Below are 20,359 nucleotides of genomic sequence, written 5' to 3'. Positions count from 1 at the left end.
ATAGCTCACTGCAGCCCCGAACTCCTAGGCTCAAGCGATCTGCCCGCCTAAGCCTCCTGAGTAGCTAGGACTACAAATGCATGACACCACATTCTGCTAATTAATTATTATTATTATTTTTTTTTTTTGCAGAGATGGGGGTCTCACTATATTGTCCAGGCTGGTCTCAAACTCCTGGCCTCAAGTGATCCTCCTGCCTTGGCCTCCCAAACTGCTAGGATTACAGGCGTGAGCCACCATGCCTAGCCCCAATACTATTCTTTTCTTTTTTCTTTTTTTGAGATAGTCTCACTCTGCTGCCCAGGCTAAAGTGCAGTGGTGTGATCTTGGCTCGCGGCAACCTCCACCTCCCAGGCTCAAGTGATTGTCCTGCCTCAGCCTCCCAGGTAGCTGGGGCTACAGGCATATGCCACCACGCTTTGCTAATTTTTGTATTTTTAGTAGAGATGAGATTTCACCATGTTGGCCAGGCTGGTCATGAACTCCTGACCTCAAGTGATCTGCCTGCCTTGGCCTCCCAAAATGCTGGAATTACAGGCCTGAGCCACCATGCCTGGCCAGCCTGGCCCCCAATACTATTCTACTATTCTTATTTGACTTCCATGAGGTCCACCCAAGTTCAACTATGGTCCAAATGCATTTTTTTGTTTGTTTTTTTTGGTTTCTTCAGACAAGGTCTCGCTCTGTTGCCCAGGCTGGAGTGCAGTAGTGTGATCATGACTCACTGCAGCCTTGACCTCCCAGGCTCAAGCAATCCTCCCACCTCAGCCTCTTGAATAGCTGAGACTACAGGCGTGTGCCACCACGCCTGGCTAATTTTTGTATTTTTTGTAGAGACAGGGTCTTACCATATTGCCCAGGCTGGTTTCAAACTCCTGAGCTCAAGCAATCTGCCTTCCTTGGCCTCCCAAAGTGCTAGGATTCCAGGCGTAAGCCACGGTGCCCAGCCCCAGTACTATTCTTATTTGACTTCCATGAACTCCACTCAAGTTCAACTACAGTACAAATGCTCTTTAAGACAGTCCAAGTTCTTCCCGACCAAACACAAAGGATCATTCACCATGCGGAAGACGTCTGCCAGAGAAAGAGAGCAGGAGCCGTGTCAGAAACCATGTCGGCAGCCTGTGTGCACCAAATCCCATGAACCACTGTCACAGCTTATTTGCCAAAACTCTGTGATGAGAGGCACCATGCCATCTAGAGGAGGTCGTCCGAATTCTGTGGATGATTGCACTTTCACAAGGAACTATATGAGGATGAGCTTCCTAAAATGTTCTCCACAGGGCAGAGGGTGAGCAGCGCCCCTCCTGAAGACCAGCCCAGGAATGGGCTGACCCAGAGACTGGGAGGGGATGGGATTTGTGCCAGGACAGGCTGTCGGGTTCTAGACACCAACGCAAGCATGACAGACAGTGCCAATCTTGCCCCCACCAATTCTCAAATACTGTGTTCCTGGTGCAGAGTGAGTGATGAGGACAGGCGGAGGCTGGCTGCCTCCCTCAGTGCACGTCCCTCTCTGCAGCAGTGATTAGTGTTAGCCCAACACCTGCCATAACGCACTTTTTGAACAAGTTACCATGGCCCTTTGTCCTTGGCTCCCCCTGATCTTCCCAAACCCCTCAACTAGAAGGTCCTTGGGAGATGCCTACTGAATAGACTCCAAGTTTGAAAGATTCACGTGATGACCAAAGACAGAACTGACGGTTGATGCCTAGATGACTCTAAAGAAGTGGGTGCCCCTTGTGCATTAGAGGCCAGCTCTATGCACCTTGTCACTAGGTCACCATTATCTTCAGTAAAATACCATGGCTGCTCACGCCAAGCTGGCAGCCTCGTTCTGAATGCGTGAGTGGAGAGACGGAAGATCTACAGCTCTTCTCAAAGACGGGAGGACACTGAGCCTCCAGGCAGAGGCAATCATGAGCCAAAAGTGAAGGTCCCAGCAGCGTGTTCCAAAGCGGCCACCAAGCTAGAAAGCAGAGGAAAGAAACCAAATCCTCGCAGCAGGAGCTCAGCAACCAGGGGCTGGTCGGGAGGAAAGACCCGTCCCTTCGCCCAGCTAGCGGAGATGAAGATGAACTCTGGGCACATTCTCGGTACAGGTACAGACTGGCCAACAGTGGGGCACCTGCGCTACCTCTGCTCAGATACTTGTGAAAATGTTATTCGACTCTGATGCTGGGGAACCTGGAAGAATGATTTCAGGGAGAAAGAAACCAGGGGAAAGGTGGATGGATGCTCTCTTTTATGCAACGTTGCCCCCTTGAACCTGGGGGGCCAGGGCTCTCAAGCAGCCCTGGTCCACCGCCTGCCTGAGCTATTGCAGGTCCAGAACACCACCTCCCAGGATGCAATGTTAGCCTGTGGCTGGGAAAGAGGCGGCATGAAGGGGCTGCGTGAGAGCTTCCCGCACACAACCGAAGCAGCACCCGCTCCAGGAGTCTGGCCATCCCATGGCAGCTGTGACGCAGGCTGCATGGGACGAGAGCTGCCTGGACTCCCCTGTGCGGGCTCTGAGAAAGACAGGGAGAGCTGGACAGCACGGGAGGGACAGTCCAGAGCCACTGTGGCACCGCTCACGACTCCTGAGGAGCCTGGGGGAGGCTGCTCTGAGGCTCAGCCCTGTCAGTGAGGAGACAACCAGAGGCGTCTGGAAGGCAGTTCTTGGGTTTGCTGTTACTCCCCAAACACTGGCTGAAGGACCGTCTTTGAATGTTTGACAGCCGAAAACCTCCCCAGGTCCCTTCCTCAAACCTCTGCTTCCCCCTTTTCAAGGCAAGTGGAAACAGAGCCAAGAAAAACGCATATAACTTTCTTTTCTGAACCACCTCCTCTGAACACCCCGTACCCCTACGTAAATGACATGCTCAATTTCTTAGTTAGGGACCTGAGGTTTGTAACCTATCTTTACCGGAGCTCTGGGAGGCAACAAAATGAGCATCTTCTCCCTAACCCCTTGATGGTGAAAAAGGAACGTCAGAAACTTCCTATCAGGCAGAGTGCGGCTCATAGGAGCCCGTGCGTGGGAGGCATGTGGGGGAAGGTGCCACCTGGGAGGGAGCCTAGTGCCATGACCCACTGGGGGCTCCTGCAGCACCGGATGGGCAGCCTGGCTTTGACCTGCCAGAAAACTGTCCATGCACTGTGGCCGCTGCAGGAGGGAGCCTGTGTCTGCCCAGAACACAGGCTGTGGCCCCCAGGCAGCAAACTCCACCCACCTTTGGAACCAGGATGAGTCCACACACCTGGTAATACCCCGCCTGTTGTCTCTAAGCTTCTAGCTGGGAGCTGGTATTAAGCTCACACTGAGGGGATGCTGGTGGCAAGAGCTCAGCCCCTGAACATGACACCCTTCTCTACCTGGAGCCCTTCCCAAGCTCTCCAAGCTTCCCGAGACACCTGAGACTGACGTCTGTCATTCCAGAGAAGGCTCTGCCCTGGGGCAGGGAAGACGAGGCTCAGAACCAGCAAGTGGACTGGCACTGCCAGGCACGACCAGAGTGCCCAGGCAGGATGGCATCTTCCAAGGAGAGCTCCTCCCTGCAGACACCTGCACCTTGGTGACTGTCTCCACTTGGTAGAAAACAGGTTGAGAGGGATTAATTTGTCCCAAACCTCACACTGCTTAGATGTGGCAGGGATTCGAAACAGGTCATCTTCAGTCAAAGCCCAGTCCCTCTTTAGAGCACCCAGTTCCTCTTTAGAGCACTCAACTGTCTCCTTTGCTTACATCCTGATGGAAGGGCTGTCTCCTCTGCCATCCACTCTGTGGCCCCCTCAAGGCTGGCGCCTTCAGGGCAGGACTGGGCTGGCCCAGTGGCCTTGGCCTGGCCTCTCATTGGAGGACAAGCTGCCTGCCTGTGTGGGCTCTTTCTCGGCTGAAAAGCCAGATGGTACCCGATGGTGGGCAGAGTTCCAAGTATTTGATGCCAGAGCTGCAACCCTTGTGGTTTAGGGGGAAGGGGAAGATAAATATTGTGGAAAACCCACACAGTCATTTGCCTAATGATTATGAGCCATCAGGGTTTATAGAGGACAGCCCGGCTCTTCACAAGCCTGACGGAGGACCACGGAATCTAGCACCTGCACAGCCAGGTGAAAAGACCATGGGTTCTGACCTTGACCTAGGAGAGCTTTACAGATGTTACGTGAGGAGCTGGGGTGGGGCAGAGGGCATGTGTGCGCAAAGCTGTGGGACGTGAGGAACAGACCTGTCTGTGGAGCTGGCGCCTACTCTAATCCGTCACTGTCCGAATTTCAGACGTAAATTGGTGGTGCTGGAGAAAGAGACGGGTGACGAGCTGTCTGTGACTTCACAGCAGTGGACGGATTCCAGCTGCTCCCTTCTACTTCTGCCCCCCAAAGACAGAAGTGCTCTGGCACTTGCGGAGGGGAAGCTTGTCCTGGCAGCGAGGACCAGAGGATGACCCGCCCACTGGGAAAGGAGGGGCTGGCTGTGCATGGAGTCTGTCTCGCAGAAGCAGCAGCCACTAGCTGTGGTGGGCTCTGGCCATCAGCAGGCTAAGGCCCAGGGGAGGGTTGTGTGCCAAAGCCCCGCCACAGGCCCAGCAGTGGCGTCCACCTGTAAGCAGTTTCCCTCATTGCAACCTTCAGGGAGCAACCACGCTGCGATGGGCCATGCTGGCTCTAGATGGAAAGGTGAACGAGACGCAGCCCGTGTCCTGAAGGAGCTCACAATGAGGTCAAGAAACGGAATAATCATAAAAGCCCAATTAATGCCATGGCAGGGGGTGAGGGAAGAGGGGTCCTGAGCTCAGTGTGGACTAGGGGAACGCTCCTCTGACTCCAAAGCAAGGCACAGGCACGTGGTGGGCCAGGCTGTGACAGCACTCGACGTCTGGGGATGACACTGGCGGGGGTGGGGTGGGGGGTGTCTGGGGGAGAGAGAAGGCTCCAGGAGACTGGGGCAGACCATGCCACGTGAGGGAGTTTAGACTTTGCTTTCTGGAGAGGAGCTTCTGTGGGGTTTTAAGCAGGGAGATGGCAATCAGACTGCCCTAAAATCAGGGTTGACACAGAAAACCTTCATGACCCTGGGGCAGTTCTGCTGTGAGGCGCTGGGTCTGCACACCAGGGAGGGGGCTGTGACAGGCTGTCCCTCGTCATGGAGCCGTGGGGCGGGACACTCCTAACATGATGAGGTTTTTAAAAGGGACTTTGATCCTTTGAACTAGGAGTATAGACAGGGGTAGGGGGAGATCAGGGAATTTCATTCCCATCCTATCGGACAGAGGAGGGAAAAGGCCATCCTAGGCCCTCCCAGGGAACCTGATGGGAGACAGAGCGAGGAATGCCCACTTTCTAGGGCAGGCTCTAGAGAAGCCTTTCTTCCCCATGGCAGGAAGAAAATGGGGACTGTGAGGAAAGGCAGGGCTCTTCTAGAGGGTTTGGCAGCTCTGAAGAGCATGATAACCTCTCTTCCCGGCTCTCCTCGGCCGAGTTAACAGATCCAAGGACCAAAACTCCTCTGGGCACTACAGGCGTGGCTTACTGGCTCTCATGTTTTAGTTTTTGAGATCTCTCTACAAAAACAGCTCTTTTAGTATTTATGCTGGATGTCAGGGAGGAGGGAGGGGATGGGTGCACGGCATTATTCTCCCCGACGGCTGTGCCTGGAGAGGCTGGGTCTGGGTTAGCCTGGGTCACAGTATACCACTATCTTATACCAGTGAGAAGGCTGGGGCATGTCTTGCTTGGCCACATAACTGCTGGGGGCTGGGCTACCACTGTTGGGGCCAGGCTAGGGGTCAACTTGATCCTCACAGGTCCTAAGAACAAGAGAGCGTGAGAGGAACAGGTGGGCTGTGTCGCAAGTGACAGAGGATGGGGGACCCTCTGAGCCATCAATCTAGCCCCTCAGCTCCCTTGGGAAAAAACACCCACACCTCCAACCACCTGATTCTGCCAGGAATTGAACTGCTCGGAACATTCATTGGTGGCAATGTGTGTGCCCATGGGCCTCGGAACCCAAGAGGCCGCTTGTGTCTCCAGTAACCAGCTGGCATCTGATGGCTTTTGGTGCCCAGAGTCTTGCTGTCAATCCCCCGCCCTGCCCTGGGAACAGGAGGAGGCAGTGCCATCGCCCTCTGTTGCCCGGAGCTTGTGCGTCACTCAAGGAGAGGTGCCAGGTGATCACTTGAGATGCTCTCGGCATCTTCCCTTCCTCGGTCCATTCTCTCGGCGCAGGAAGAGCAATGGCAGTGGGAATGCTCCAGCAGGAGCTGGAGGAAGCAAGGGAGGGAAGGAAGTCAGGTGCCCAGAACACGGGTGCCCTGCAGAGAAGGCTGCACAGGCCCAGCTGGCTCCACCCCTTTTCTGCTGACGTCTGGCCTTGAAATAGACCGGGAACTGAGTAACCTTGGAGGCGGGACGGAGGGGAGATGGCATATCAAGCTGGCTGATTAATGAGCTCTGTTGAAGCGGGTTTGAGAAGTGACATCAGCAAGCCCCCAGCTTCCTCCCTAGTCGGGGGTCAGAGTGAGATGCCCTCTCCGGGGAGCTGGCACGCTGTGGGGTCTAGAGCCCCCAACCAGCAGCTTCAGAGGAAGCTACAGGGGAAGCCTAGAGCACCACCCGCTAGGGACATGGGAGGTACCCGTCAGCCGCAAGTGACAAAGCAGCCTCCAGCCAGTGGGCACGCACAGCCCCTCTTCTCTCTGGCAGTGCCTTAGGTGTGGACTCCAGGATGTGGCAGCACCTGTAGGTTGCCCAGCCCCTCTCCTTTCCCTGCAAGAGGCAGGCACGGGAAGCCCTTGACAGCTGCCTCCACCATGGTGCTGTGGGAAGCAGTTCCTGAAGGAAGACCAGAGTGGGCCTCTCCCCGGGAGACCTTTTACTACCTCGAGAGGTCTGCGCCAGCAGGATTTCTCAAAGGGAGGAGCACACAGAATTCTCCTCAGAACTGGTTGAAAATGCGGATTCCTGGGCCCTGTGGCCTTCGAATATACTGCATCAGGCCTGGCGCAGGACCCAAGCATCTACATTTTTATTAAGAGCCCGAAGGCATTCTTGTGCCAGTGGTCAGGCAACCAGATCTTGAGAAACACTTTCCTGATCCAGGGGAAGGGGACCAGCTGGGAAGTGTTCCCAGAGACTGTTCACCTGCCTCTCAGGTGAAGCACAGCCTCCCTGCAGTAGTGCGGGAGAAGGCGCCAGAACTGCTTGGACATCACAGACCGCAGGGGCCTCCCGGCCTCAGCCAGTGCCCAACACCCAATACCAGTCCCTGCATTCTCTTCCCATCAAGGTGTTCAGAAAATGTCTCAATCCATGGTTGAAGGAAGTTCTTGCCATTGCCAAACTACGCATGCCCTGCGGTGGCTCAAGACCCTTCTAGAGTCACACTCACACGGGGTATCTGCTGCCACACCCCCAGTGCCTCCTTTTGTGCCTGAGGCTTATGAAAATGTTCCTTGGTCCACTGTCAGTGAATCCACAAGACATCCGGGCTTATGCTAATCCATCCGATATCATCATTAATGTGCACCCTAATCGTTCAGCTCTGTGTAAGGGCCGTCATAGCCGAGTCCCTCGCACCTCTCTGCTGGCTGTAAACCCTCTGGGGTTCTGTGGCTCCTCTCCTCAGGGCCAGGGTGCACTGCACAGCGCACACTCAGCTATTTCTTCTCTGCACACAGGTGCTGCTTTTGAGCCAGTGTGCAGGGCCAGCACCGCTGGCTGGGACACTGGCCACACGGAGGATCACAGCTATTACTTTTGAGTGAGTGCTTTATTTAATTAAACAATTACTGCTAGGGCCCTGGGGCGCTATTTAGAAAGACATCAGGCTCTGCTTATGATACACACCCTGTAACAGAGCAAGCATCATTCAGGGAATAGCACAGCCTCACAAAACTTGGCAGGGCCACCACAAATGCCACAGACTGATCTACAGGATAAAAGGAGCAGCCAGACACGGAGCAGAAGACAAACAGTTTGGCATATACAGTTTTCATTTTAGTTAGCACAAAATATTGAAGAACATTCCATGTTACTCTCAAACTACTGGGAGGTTGCTAGATTCCACAGACTATGGAGTTTTTTGACACTTTTATTTTGTGAAATGAAGAAAAAAATAAAAAATAAAAAAGGTGGCAGGGAGAGATCTGAAATCAACAACTGGGATGTACTCTTAACAGATATAATAAAAACTATTTTTAGTTCTTTGCCCAGAAATGGGAGTTCTGGAAGCAGCGGGGTGCAGTGTGGGATGGACTGGGCTGTTGAGCTTTGGGAGTCTGCCCGGGGCTCAGCTTCTTGAGGGGAATGACTGGAAATGCATGTGCACGCACAGGTCAGTGGCCAGGATCAGCCCAGGTGGCTTGGGAAGTGAGGCACACCGGGTTTTTATCCCTGACTGCACCACTCATAAACAAGGAGGGCTTAAGCCTCGGGCTCAGGGTCTGACTGGGATCAGGATGAGACCTGCAAAGAAACGGTCCTGAAAAAGCTCAGCGCAGAAGGTCCCCAGCAGGGATGGATACTCCCCCACTGAGCCCTACCTGGAAGCTTCCCAATCAAATTGGCCTGTGCACAGGTGTGGGGCTCGGGTATATACTTATCAAGCTCCGCGGAGCTCTCCCAGCTCAGGGATGTGGATGGGGAGAGGGGAAGGGGAATCGCTGGTTACTGCTTTCAGCTGGGCTGCCTATGATGTCCACCCCAAGCCCTGCCTGCCTGTTTCTCCAGCAACATCAACCGGGCTTTGGGGTTCTGCACCTTTGCCTATGAATACACGGATATCTCCCTTTACACAAGAGAAGGGCTCCTGAAGTTCTTTTATAAATGCTTAATTTTCACAGAACAACATTTAAATACACTAGGGAAACTGAGTACTTAAGAGAAATCTGAAGCAAATCCTTCTGTAAAGTAAGGAATCACTTCGTAACAAGTAACTACCCTCCCAATTTATTTCATACCTTTGGATTTTCATATAATGGGGTTCCTAGGAGTTAAGAATGCTGGGTGTGTGTGGGTCAAGGTCATGGCAACAGATCATTTCCCATCTCCATTCACTTCCTGGGTGAATTGGTGAATGGGGGTGGGGTGAGGGATGAGCAACCAGGTAAGTTACACTGCCGTTTTCCCCACATGCCCGGGAGTAAACCTGGCTTGCTGCGGGTAGGTAGTCTTTGCAAGGCTATACTCATTATTTTACAGACAATGGAGATGGGGTAAAGAAATATGGTTTAGGCTAAGCACCCCAAATCCAAAATTCCAACATCTGAAATGCTCCAAAATCTGAAACTTTTTGAGCACTGACACGATCCTCAAAGGAAATGCTCACTGGAATATTTTGGATTTTTGAATTTAAGATGCTCTACTGTGAGTATAATGCAGATATTCTAAAAATCTGAAGAAAATCTGAAATCAGAAACGCTTCTGGTCCCAAATATTTTGGGGAAGGGATACCCAACCTGCACATTCTACCAGGGCCAGAGACACCCAACTGTCATGCTGTGAAGGGGGCTATGTCGGTCACCAGCTTAGAAGCAAGAACATAAGACCCTGTCACCCCTCAGGACCTTGACAGAGGCCCGTGAGCAGCTTCCGAGCTGGGTAAGGGAGTGGTAGGGAGAAGAAGCCACTGCCTGCTGCTTTGTGACACTGAGTCCCCCAGTCTGGCACCTGTACTGAGACCATAGAGGCGGTGGCACGGGGGACTAGGCATCATCCTCTCAACTGGCGCATAGGTATTGGCCAAGGTGGGGACAGGTCATAGGTGGTAGGGCATGATGGATGGTGGGCATAATGCCAGTCAACCGAACCCACGTCCCTGAGAGTGACATTAAAAACAAAAACAGCAACCCTCTCCCTGAGCAGGAGGAGAAAGCATGGGCACTGGGGATGAGGGTGGAGGAGGCAGTCACAGGGTGACTCAGGGAGGCGTCACCCAGGTGTCCTCAGCAAGGTGAAGGGACAGGCTGGAGCAACTCGGGGAAGAAAGGAGGGACAGGGGCCGCGCTCAGACAGGAGCAGCAGTGGCGGAGGAATGGGTGGGGTGGGGGGGGTTCACGCTGTCCCTGGCTAGGAGCTAGAGAGACAAGCTGCAGTGTGGGAGTGAGTGACAGGCAACCTGAATTTCATTTAGGGAGGGCTGGGGTAGGGGGATGGAAAGCACACGGAAGGACAAGAAGCCATTCCTGGTCTAAGATATATAGACAGCTCCTCGGGAAAAAAAGCAAGCAAGCAAGAACAGCACAGGCCTGTCCCTGTATTATTGATTTCCTTGAAAAAGAAAGAGACAAGCTAATCCTTTGAGGTCACCATTTCAGCCTGAGCGCGGTCGCTGCCTGAAGTTAGAGTTCACCCAGGTTAGACTCCCAGCTCTGCTTGGGTGGCGGGTACGGGCACGCACATTTTTGGGGTGCGGGGAAGAAACACATTCTTCCTTGACACCCAGTCTCACGGGATGACTGCAGAAGGCTCAGCATGTGTGGGACAAACAGGACCTGGCACACGCATCTCAGGGGCTCACAACCCCACACCAAAGCTGGCTGAAGACACCTCAAAGGCTCAGCATATGTGGGACAAACAAGACCCGGGACATGCATCTCAGGGGCTCACAACCCCACACCAAAGCTGGCTGAAGACACCTCGAAGCCTCACCGAGTCCAGCTCCTGGTGGTGGTGGGCACGGGTTAGAACTACCGCACGCAGCGCACCTGTGGTGCCACCAGGTGTGACGGGCATCTCTCCATAGGCGAGAGGGGAGGAAAAGGTGAAAGGCAAAACAAACCCAACCTTTCTAGAGTCTCCAGAACTGAATGAGGAGGAACTGACAAGAGGTGCGTTGGGAGGGAGAAGAAAAGGAAAGGAAAGAAGATGGGCTTCCCGGGTCACCCCAGTGAGCCCCTACATGGTCGCCATCCTATAAAGGAGGCACTTGGATGTCCCCGACCCTGGAAGCAACACCCTTCCCCCTCCAGGCGTCCTGGCGTCTCCTCCTGACTCGTCTTGGTTTGGTGTGAGGCTGAGTCCTAACTCACGTGAACTACATGAGAGGGTGGATGTTGCCCAAGAAGGGACACTCTTGACAGGCTGTCTGCTTTCTGGGCTGAGGGTCCTGCATTCCGTTTCTAGATGGGCCAACCCACTAGACTCCTCCACAGAGACAGCTCGCTTATCCTGTCCACTTTCTTGCCAGGCCCTCCCCGGGCCACCTTTCCTGTTTGACTGCACTTCACTCCAATCCCGGGCTTGACGCTGCACAAACTCGGGGGCAGTGTTCACTGTGTTCTACTGGAGTTGTGCCCTGGGGCACCACTGATGTTGAAAGCAACAGGAGTGGTGCCTGGGAGGCAGGCGGCACAGTGTCCCCAGAGTCCCCAAGTCCAGTGAAGTCACTGCTGCTCCTCAAACTTGTTGCTTCACTAATTTTCCTTCCTCACTGGTCCTGAAGGCCTCTAAGCCACCTCCTGCCCCAGCACTGGCAAGAATAAATATTCAAGTGAAGGCAGCGTTGACCCACTTATTAACAGATGCCACAGCCCCAGGGCACAGTGGCTGACGCTAGAAGAACAGAGACCATGGCAGGGGAAGGAAGTGTCCTTGGGAAGAGGCACTTAATTCTAACACTACTTGAGTGCCCAGGAAAAGCTGGCCTTGCTATCTAGGAGTGAGGGGCACCAGGGCAGACAGGGCATCAATGAAGTTGGTGACAATGATGGGCAGACGTGCAAAGGCGCTCACTCACCAGGGAACATGCTCAGCCGGGTCACCCCACCCGCCTGAAAATGTCAGGCTTCCAGGGCTAAGAAGAGGTGCTCCATGCCCCAGCTTGCACATGGCAGTGGGGGCCACCCCCAAGGCAGGGCCTATGGAACTGAGTCTTGGGCAAGTGGAGCAAGCCTGTGTCACCAGGGCAGGACAGAGCTGAGAGGCCAAAGACCTGAGCTGTTGTCTGTCTGCTTCAGCTCCGGGATCCCAGGAAGCCCCCATCTCTCAGTCAGTTTTCCCTGCTGTGAAATGGGATGACGCTGTGTACTTTACTGTGTGGCTGGGAGTCAAAAGTCACTGGTATGTGCTACACCGATGCAAGGTAAACCGTGGGAGGGCGGAGCACTCACGGCACGCATGGCACTGCCAGGTGGGCACATCACTCCCTCTGCACCCTCACGAAAAGGATATTTTCTCCTTGAGTGGTACTATTTTAGGAGGAAAGCATTTGGTTTTGAAATCGGGACTGCACACCATTTTAAGTGTTGCAAATGGACAAAGGCCAGTGTTGCCATGTGAGAGGGAGGCCAAGATGGAATCCTGGCAAAGCGAGAAAAAACAGGGCTGTCGCAAACAGGGCTGGAAGGACCCTTGACCCTTCCGGTGTCAACCTGAGCCTGAATCTGAGACTGACCCGGCCCTCTAGGAAGAGAGGCCAGCAGACAGAAATCCCCCTGGCCCTCCACTTCTTCAAGGGGGTGTCCGGAGGGAGCTTGGGAAGACTCTCTCTGTCACAAGGGGTGGCAGGGCACTGGCCAGGCACTTGCAGGCTGTATCCCTCTCCTGAGTCACCTGTGCCCCGGAGATGGATCTCACAGCTCCTGTGTTCAAGGCAGGAGAGCAGGCCAGGGTGATCTTGTCCTGTCCCAGGGCAGCCCACGAAGGGCCCCCCGCTCAACAGGGCAGTTTGCGGCCGGGTCTCCAGCCAGGATAAGCTCCACTCTGCCATCTGCGTTGCCGGCTCTGTTCGGCCGGGGCCTGCCGGGCCACCTGCGACCCAGCAGCATCTGTCCACCTGTGAGCGGTGGATGCCGCTTGCTCTTCCTAATGGTGAGAGGCTTTCAGCACTTGGGAGTCCCCACTGTCCCCTCTGACACTGCTTCCCTCTGACTCTCTCTAGGAGGAGGGATGGGTCCAGACAGGGGACAGGAATATTGGCTGGGAGGTGAGGCAGGAATAAGGAAGTGCAACAAAGGCGCTGGGCAGTGCCCTTGATCCCAGGGGAGAGTGACACACGCCTGCATCCCAGACACTTGGGACAGTCTGAGTCCCAAACAGAACTGGTTCATACGCAATCCTATCACCTCACCAGGGGTCCCTGGCTCCTTCATGCTGTAGAGGAAGGAATGAAATGCCAACTTCTGACTGTGTTGCCTACCAAAGCCGGAGAAACTGCAGAAAGAATCCTGAGATGTTCCCTAGCCTGGAGGCAAGGTTACCCGTTTGAAAGAGCTGGAGCATCTCACACATTCCCATTTGATTTTTCAAAAGAGCAGGAGGGATGGGTGGGTGGGGGGCCTGAGAATCCAAGGTCAGCTGATAGCAGATCCTGATGATAATCTCCATGGGCCCTAATAACAGGGCTGAGGTCACCGCTGGCTCCAGCTGCAGTGGCCTGCTGGGACACCCCAGAGAGCCCACTGAAGCAGCAAGTGACTCAGGGGACCTCCGCCCCACAGCACCCTGCTCTGTGGCTCCTCCAGGGAAGGAGAGGGGGAAAGTGACTCATATCAGCCGCGCCGGGAAGCACAGGATATGGACAAGGGTCGTCAGGCACAAGGAGTGGGGTTGGAATTTTCCACTGGTGAAGGTCAAGGGCTTTGGGAGGCCACTGGGAGCAGCTGGTAGAAGCATCTCCCTTTTTGTAAGTAATCATGATGCTACACACAGGCCCGCCCTGGAGACAATTACCGTAGCAAGGATTCTCACTGTGTCTGTGCGTCTCAGGAGCATTCCTGGGAAGACACAGAAGAAATCGCTTCCAGACGACTTTCTGAAAGTTAGACCACAATATAAAAGTCTGTATCTCTGTCCCCCAGAACTACTGTTGCAGAATGGCAATGAAGAAGAGATTATTAGCAGGCCCTTTTAAAAATGCAGCCTGGGTAGGGGCACCATCTACCTGAGACAAACGAGATCTGTGTGCAGGGTAGGGAGGTGCTTTCAATTCTCCTCCGACCTGCTCGCTGCCTTGCTGAACACTTTGAGTGAAATCTGGCTGGCAGCAAAATCAGAAACAGCTGGTGGTGAGAGGCAGCGTGGCATCCCTAGAAGGGATGGACAATCTTCTGAAACAGAATGACCAGGGGGCAGCGGGGAAGGACAGCCCTCCTCCTCTGGGGCCCAAGGAGCCACTTGATAGAATCTAGCTCTCCTGACCTTTACAAAGACGCACAGGGATAAGACCTGCAGGCCAGACTTGGGAGGGGAAGATGCCGTCATCACTTGCAGAAGAGCTCAGGACTGAGGGAGGAAACCCACATCTTTGCCAACCCCCCTTCCTCCAGTCACTCTGCCCCTTCCAACTCACCGAGGGAGGGGAAGGGGCTGCAGAGCAATGAAAGCACCAGGGTCTGGGGTCAAGGGAACAGCAGGCTACTGTTCTGCAGAACCTCACACCCTGGGAGCCACATGCAAAACTGTGAAGTGACTTCTGAGACAACGCCAAGGCCCATCTGCCTTGATTTCTCCAAACTGGGTAGAAGAGCCCACGCAAACCAAAAGCCTCTGAGCAAACAGAAGCCCCCAGCAGGGGACTGGGCTATGGGGGAAGGATACTGTCAATGGCCCAGAAAGAAAAGGCTCTCGTGGGCAGCCAGGGTCTCCACTCCTGTTCCGCAGCCTCTGCTTCCTGTTTTCGTGGCTTTTGCAGGCTCTGATGACAATTAGCTCTATGAGTTATAAGTGCAATATCTGGGAGATGAAGGCAGTAATTAATGCCCGTCTGCTTTCCTGAAGGGTTCCTTCTGTTCGGTCAGAGAGTTATTGAGATCCAGGGAGGGAGGCTTCCATCATGTGGAAGGTTTATAGGAATAAGTGAGGGAACCATTTAACAAGGCAAGAACAACGCTTCTAAATAATTTATCAGGCAAATGGCAGCAGCCAATATTCCCAGCGCTCAGTATCCGTTTTGCTGGTGGGCGGGGAGTGTGCCTGGCAGGGTCTTTAGATTCCAGCAGCCTCCCCAGCAAAGACCCACCAGACTGGCTCTGCTGTGGCTGCTCTGCCCTGAACATGCCACCATGTCTGTGCGAGCCGCTCAAATCCTGTCCTCCATCCCCTCCTTCTGCCCATCTACCTTGCTAGAGATCCAGATGGGCCCTTTCCCTTACTAATACCTCTGCTAATTTTGTCAATCATGGTTTGCTGAGTGCTAAGAGGCTAACGAGCCTCAGCTGTGCTGCTAGTGCCTGGGCTCACCCCTCCGGCTGCCATGCCAGTACCTTTTCCCGCCCCAAGGCTGGGGAAGGTGGAGAAGGGTGCCAGACAATTAACCCGCTACCAAATTCCCACCAGACCTGCAACGGAGGAATCAGGGATGCAGCCTACTAAACTGCTAGCCACAGATGAATGTGCAGGAGAAGACACACCGACCATTAGCTGACTGCTCCAGAGAGGAAAACCAACCTCTCCACGGCCCAGGCCACAGGGCTCCTACAGCACGGCTGCAGAGTGGGACTAGGAGGGCAAGAAAAGCCATTCAGTGGCCCCTTGGGGTTAAGAAATCCAGCCCCAAATAGCCTGCAGGGCCTGTGGAAACCTTTCCTCAGATAGGGATAATGAAGCCGGGAGGCCAGCTCCCTGAAAAGCCTGGCTCTCTCTTGGTCCCTGCCTCCCTGCTCCAAATCAGCCAAGTGGCCACGTGTCAAACTGTGTGTCACCTAGCACACCTAAATTTATGTCAGGGCTGAGGAGGACCAAGAGGAAGCAGAGAATATTAACAGATACTGCAACAGTTAAAGAAAAACATTTCTGAGTCCCGCCCCCAAAGTAGGCAAAGATAAATAACTGTCTCTGATTTTGTATCTTATTATCCAGGACCTGTCTGGCATATTATTCAGCTCCCTGCCCCCCACCAACGGCACAAAGCAATCAAGAACGAGCCTGGAGATTCATCGTCTTCTCTTGTCCACTGGCAGGATGAGAGGAGGGAAGATAGGAAGAGAGCTGGGCTGACCCTTCCCTAATTGGAGAGGATGGACCCAGCATCGAACCATATGCTCTTGGGCTGGCCAGGAGTAAGGTCAAAATATGGAAAGTTTCGGAAAAAATGAGACGTGTCACTCTTGGAGAACTCTGCTGAGGTTGGCCCTAGAATCTGAGCTAAGTTTACAACAGTCACGGTCCTGAATCTGGCTATGACCTGAGTGCCTACTCCAAACCACGCTTGACTTTGAGGCCTGCTGCCAGGAACCTTGGGGGCTAGACTCTTAGTGACACGATCCATTTCTGCCTGGGGCCAAGGCCCCAGTGCTTAGCCAGAGTGTGGAGAAGCGTAGACCCTCCTCTCTGGGGAAAGGATTCTACCTGGAAGTAAAGGCACTTCAAATGCCTTCAGCTGCGCAGGCTGGGCTGGGGCAGGCGGCACAGAGGCACAGACACTCACCAAGTAGATGCGGTAGGCGTCCACTCGGCGCAGGGGCCCCCAGCACCGGTCAGTGTCATTGTATTTGGTGTCTGCTTCCACACCGCAGGAGTCATTGCCAGTGGCGCTGCTGATAAAGAGAATGACAGCAGGCCCAGGCTCAGCGAGGCCGCCTGGCTGGGCTGGGGGAGACAGAAGCCACTCCCTGCACAGCTGCCTGAGCGCCAACAATCAGACTTTTCACAAACCACTTTGCGGGATGCATCTCTGAGGATGCACCCTCCTTGTTCCTGCAGCACCATTTCTCAATGACTCAGGAGCCCTTGGTGGGAACCTAGTGGGGCAGGGAAGGGGACAGTGACATGAGCTAAGGACAGACAGCATGGCTGGCTGTGGTCTGTGCAGAAAAGGGCCTGGGCATCTGCATTCCCTAGATGCAATGAACTCACTTGGCATGGTGCTTCTCCCCTGGACACTCTGCCCTGACTTGCTGAGGAAGCCCCTTTGGCTACCGCCAACCTGGGGGTCAGGAGGGTACTCACCAGGTCACCTGCATGAGGGAGAAGGGCACGGCAGCAGCATAGATGGCGAGGTCTCCATACAGGTAAACGATGATGCAGAAATAGAACAAGTTGACCCCCACTGAAAGGAACACAGCCATCAGTCAGGGAGCCACAAAGAGATGTCTGCATGTTTTTTTTTTTTCTTCTTCTTTTTGACTAAATCTCTACCTCTCCCATAGCTTTCAGTTCTCTGAGCTGTTTACTTTCTACAAAAAGTGGGAAAATGACCCCAAAGTCCTATTTCTTTTTCTGGCTGGCTACACTGTGATGCTGACAAGAGACAGATCGGCTCATGACTTTCACCTGAGAGGACTCAACGAGGCTGGGAGGATCAGAGAGATTTTGAAGCCAGACAGGTGCACGGTGAGTGTGAGGCTTGGCATGGCTGGGGAGGGAGGAGGGAGGAGAGATGCCCCGAGTCAGGAGCCTGAACCCCAGGTGCGTCTGGGCTGGGGCCCCCTCTGGTGTCAGCCAACACCGGGCTCTAAGACAAGAGATTGCTACTAAAGAGTTGAAGCAAAGAGAAGTTGATGGAAAATAGCCCAGCTCTCTGAAGCTGGGATCCAAAGGGTAAAAAGCCCTGGATTTCCAAAGGCCAACTGTCTCATTCTGAATCTGACTGATCCCAAGCACACGGTGGCCTGGTGTGCTGGGGAGATGGTGCTCAAGACAGGCCCCCTTTCCTTCTTACGGGAAGCACTCCCAAGGGACAATGCTGACTCTGGATGGTGTGTGATACTGACACTTCCGCTGCAGAGGCGACATTTGTCCCCTCTCACTCCAGCAGGAGGCTGAACGAGAAGTTGGGAACACAGGGCTCTAGTCCTAATCCCATCAGACTTGTTTCAGGACCCCAGTAAGTCCATGAACGTCTCCAAACCCGTGAGGGTGAGAAGAATTCCACCTGGGCCATCTTCCATAAATGATTCCAGCTAGAAAGGCCAGGTGCAAGGGCTCTGAAAAGAGTGGCAGGGCCCTATGACCTAAGGGTTACTGCTCAGACAACCAGTCTCCACCCTTGCTCAGACTGAGGCTCACGTTTTTGATGTCACTGGTCTCAAGCTGCTGGCTTCTCTGAGAACATAAAGAAAAATGAAGTGACAGTTCCCTTTTAATCCTGGTGGCTCAGAAGAGCCTGCAGGGTACCCAACGGAAAGCCTAGGACATGTTACTCCTGGGCCATGTGAGGTCAGCTCTGTTCCTAGGAGCCTGGGGGGGAAAAGACTAAGAAAACGTGATCCTCAAGGGGACCCAAGAGGCCTCGGCACCCACTTTTTGAATATGGCATGTCCTTCCCTGACATGTCAGAGATAGCCTGACGTCCAAGCTTAGTGGCCTCTGGGGTTGGCCTGTCACTCAGGCCCAGGCGCCAGGTACAGCCTGCACTCCAGCTTGTTTTCTGCTCTGAGGGGACGCATTGTCCCCCGCCCCACTCCCAGCCTTTCCTCCACCTGCCAATGGACTCTGGCATCAGCTCTGTTTATAAACTGCCATTGGCCCTCCCTGGTCAATAAACTTCATTACTAGACACAAAATAAGGGATCAATGAACTTCCTGAGAAGACATCAATGGCTAGGCCTGCATTTCTGATTATAAGAAATGAGCTGGGACCCTAAGGGAGCCTCCTATAGAGGAGGCAGCCCCACCAAGGGTGAAGATGACAATCTGGCAGTCTGTGAATCAGGAATGGAGCACAGCGGAGGTTTTCAGCTGGGGTGATTTTGCCTCCCAGACCCTGCTGGGAACATGTGACAATGTCTGAGGACAGTTTTGACTGTCATAAGTAGGAGGTGCTACTGGCAACTAGCAGGCAGAGGCTAGGGATGCTGCTCAGCACCCTACCACACACAGAACAGGCCCACAAGGAGGAATTCCCCAGCCCAAACATCAACAGGACTGAGCTTGAGAAACTCCAGGGTAGAGGAGTCTCCCTTTAAGTGTGAGGCTGGTCTCAGACAATGTCTTTATTTTCCATTAGATTTGGGCAAATTAAGAGTCTAGTCTGTAGTGGGGGGCAAAAAAGGCAAAACTGCTGTTTGCTAGAATTCTTAAAGAAATCAGGGCAGACTGCACAACGTGAAAATGAGAAAGGAAGTTTAAAAGCATGCGTCTTCCTTCCAATGTGCACTTTATTTTAAAGCTTGCATTTGGAAGGGGACTTTGCATTGCTGCCAGGAGGAAACGCTTATGCTTGCTCAGGCTGGTGAGACGGGAGGGATGGAAATGGAACAAAGGAGAAGCACAGATGCGGGCTGAACCTGACCAGTTGGTTTTGCTCAATTCTGAAATCCCTCTGTGAGGCCGGTCCAGCAGGGAGGGTGAACCAGGCCCTAGGGCGGCCTTTGGCTGATAATCACATCGCCCTGCCTAAATGCTTAACGTCCTAAAAAGCAGTCAAAGAGATTCTAGTTCCTACAGTCCCCCCGGCTCTAAGTTAAGTGCAGCCACATTTAAGACTAGAAAGAACTGGTAGGGCAGCCCACTGGACAAATGGGGCTTTGACAAAGGGGCAGAAAATCTTCGAAGACAGTTGCAAGGGGAAGGATGAACTGAGAATGTGACTGACTCTCAATGAAATGGAAATAAACAGGTCTGGGCATTAAAAACTAAACTCTTTTTTCTGGTTTTCTTTTTTTTTTGAGACAAGGTCCTACTCTGCAGCCCAGACTGGAGTGCAGTGGTGTGATCTCGGCTCACTGCAACCTCCGCCTCCCGGGTTCAAGTGATTCTTGTGCTTCAGCCTCTGGAGTAGCTGGGACCACAGGTGTGTACCACCACGCCCAGCTAATTTTCATATTTTTACTTGAGATGGGGTTTCACCATGTTGGCCAGGCTGGTCTCCAACTCCTGGTCTCAAGTGATCTGCCTGCCTCGGCCTCCCAAAGTGCTGGGATTATAGGCATAAGCCACCATGCCTGGCCACTAAATTCTTTTTTTTTTTTTGAGACGGAGTCTCGCTCTGTAGCCCAGGCTGGAGTGCAGTGGCGCGATCTTGGCTCACTGCAAGCTCCGCCTCCAGGATTCATGCCATTCTCCTGCCTCAGCCTCCCGAGTAGCTGGGACTACAGGCGCCTGCCACCACGCCTGGCTAATTTTTTGTATTTTTAGTAGAGACGGGGTTTCACCGTGTTAGCCAGGATGGTCTCGGTCTCCTCACTTCGTGAGCCGCCCGCCTCGGCCTCCCAAAGTGCTGGGATTACAGGAGTTGGCCACCGTGCCCGGCCCACTAAACTCTTAAATAGTTCATCTTCCAAAAGAACCAGATTTGCCATGGAGATATAAGATGTCGCTGGAACACCCAACAACTCAACCCCAGAGTTGGGTGGCTCCCTTATGGTTGCAGCCAGATCCCAGGAAGGAGCAGGTTCACCAGCACACTTCAGGGCTCTGGTCTCACTCAGCAAGCCTGGGTGTGGGCTCCTAGCGCCCTCTGCCGGCCACTGGGAAGCCACGCCCAGGCGTGCGCGTAGCA

General features: G+C 53.7%; 1 protein-coding gene across 9 annotated transcripts in view; it reads right to left on the bottom strand.

The window, feature by feature from the left end:
• The window catches only part of TMEM104 (transmembrane protein 104), a 63,079-nt gene that overhangs the window by 27,738 nt on the left and 14,982 nt on the right, over window positions 1-20,359 (bottom strand). For 5 of the 9 annotated variants that reach the window (XM_063799935.1, XM_063799937.1, XM_016932900.4 and 2 more), the window contains 2 exons: window positions 16,867-16,966; window positions 16,346-16,454 (listed from right to left, as the gene is read on the bottom strand). In XM_063799935.1, the coding sequence (XP_063656005.1) occupies window positions 16,346-16,454; window positions 16,867-16,966 (209 nt within the window). The remainder of the gene's footprint in view (window positions 1-16,345; window positions 16,455-16,866; window positions 16,967-20,359) is intronic. The other 4 variants (XM_063799936.1, XM_063799939.1, XM_063799940.1 and 1 more) reach the window with 1 other exon arrangement.

The sequence above is a fragment of the Pan troglodytes genome, chromosome 19 (genome assembly GCF_028858775.2).
Source record: "Pan troglodytes isolate AG18354 chromosome 19, NHGRI_mPanTro3-v2.0_pri, whole genome shotgun sequence".
Classification (NCBI taxonomy): domain Eukaryota; kingdom Metazoa; phylum Chordata; class Mammalia; order Primates; family Hominidae; genus Pan; species Pan troglodytes.
Note: the sequence above shows the minus strand (reverse complement) of the source record. Positions and strands in the feature narration are given on the sequence as shown.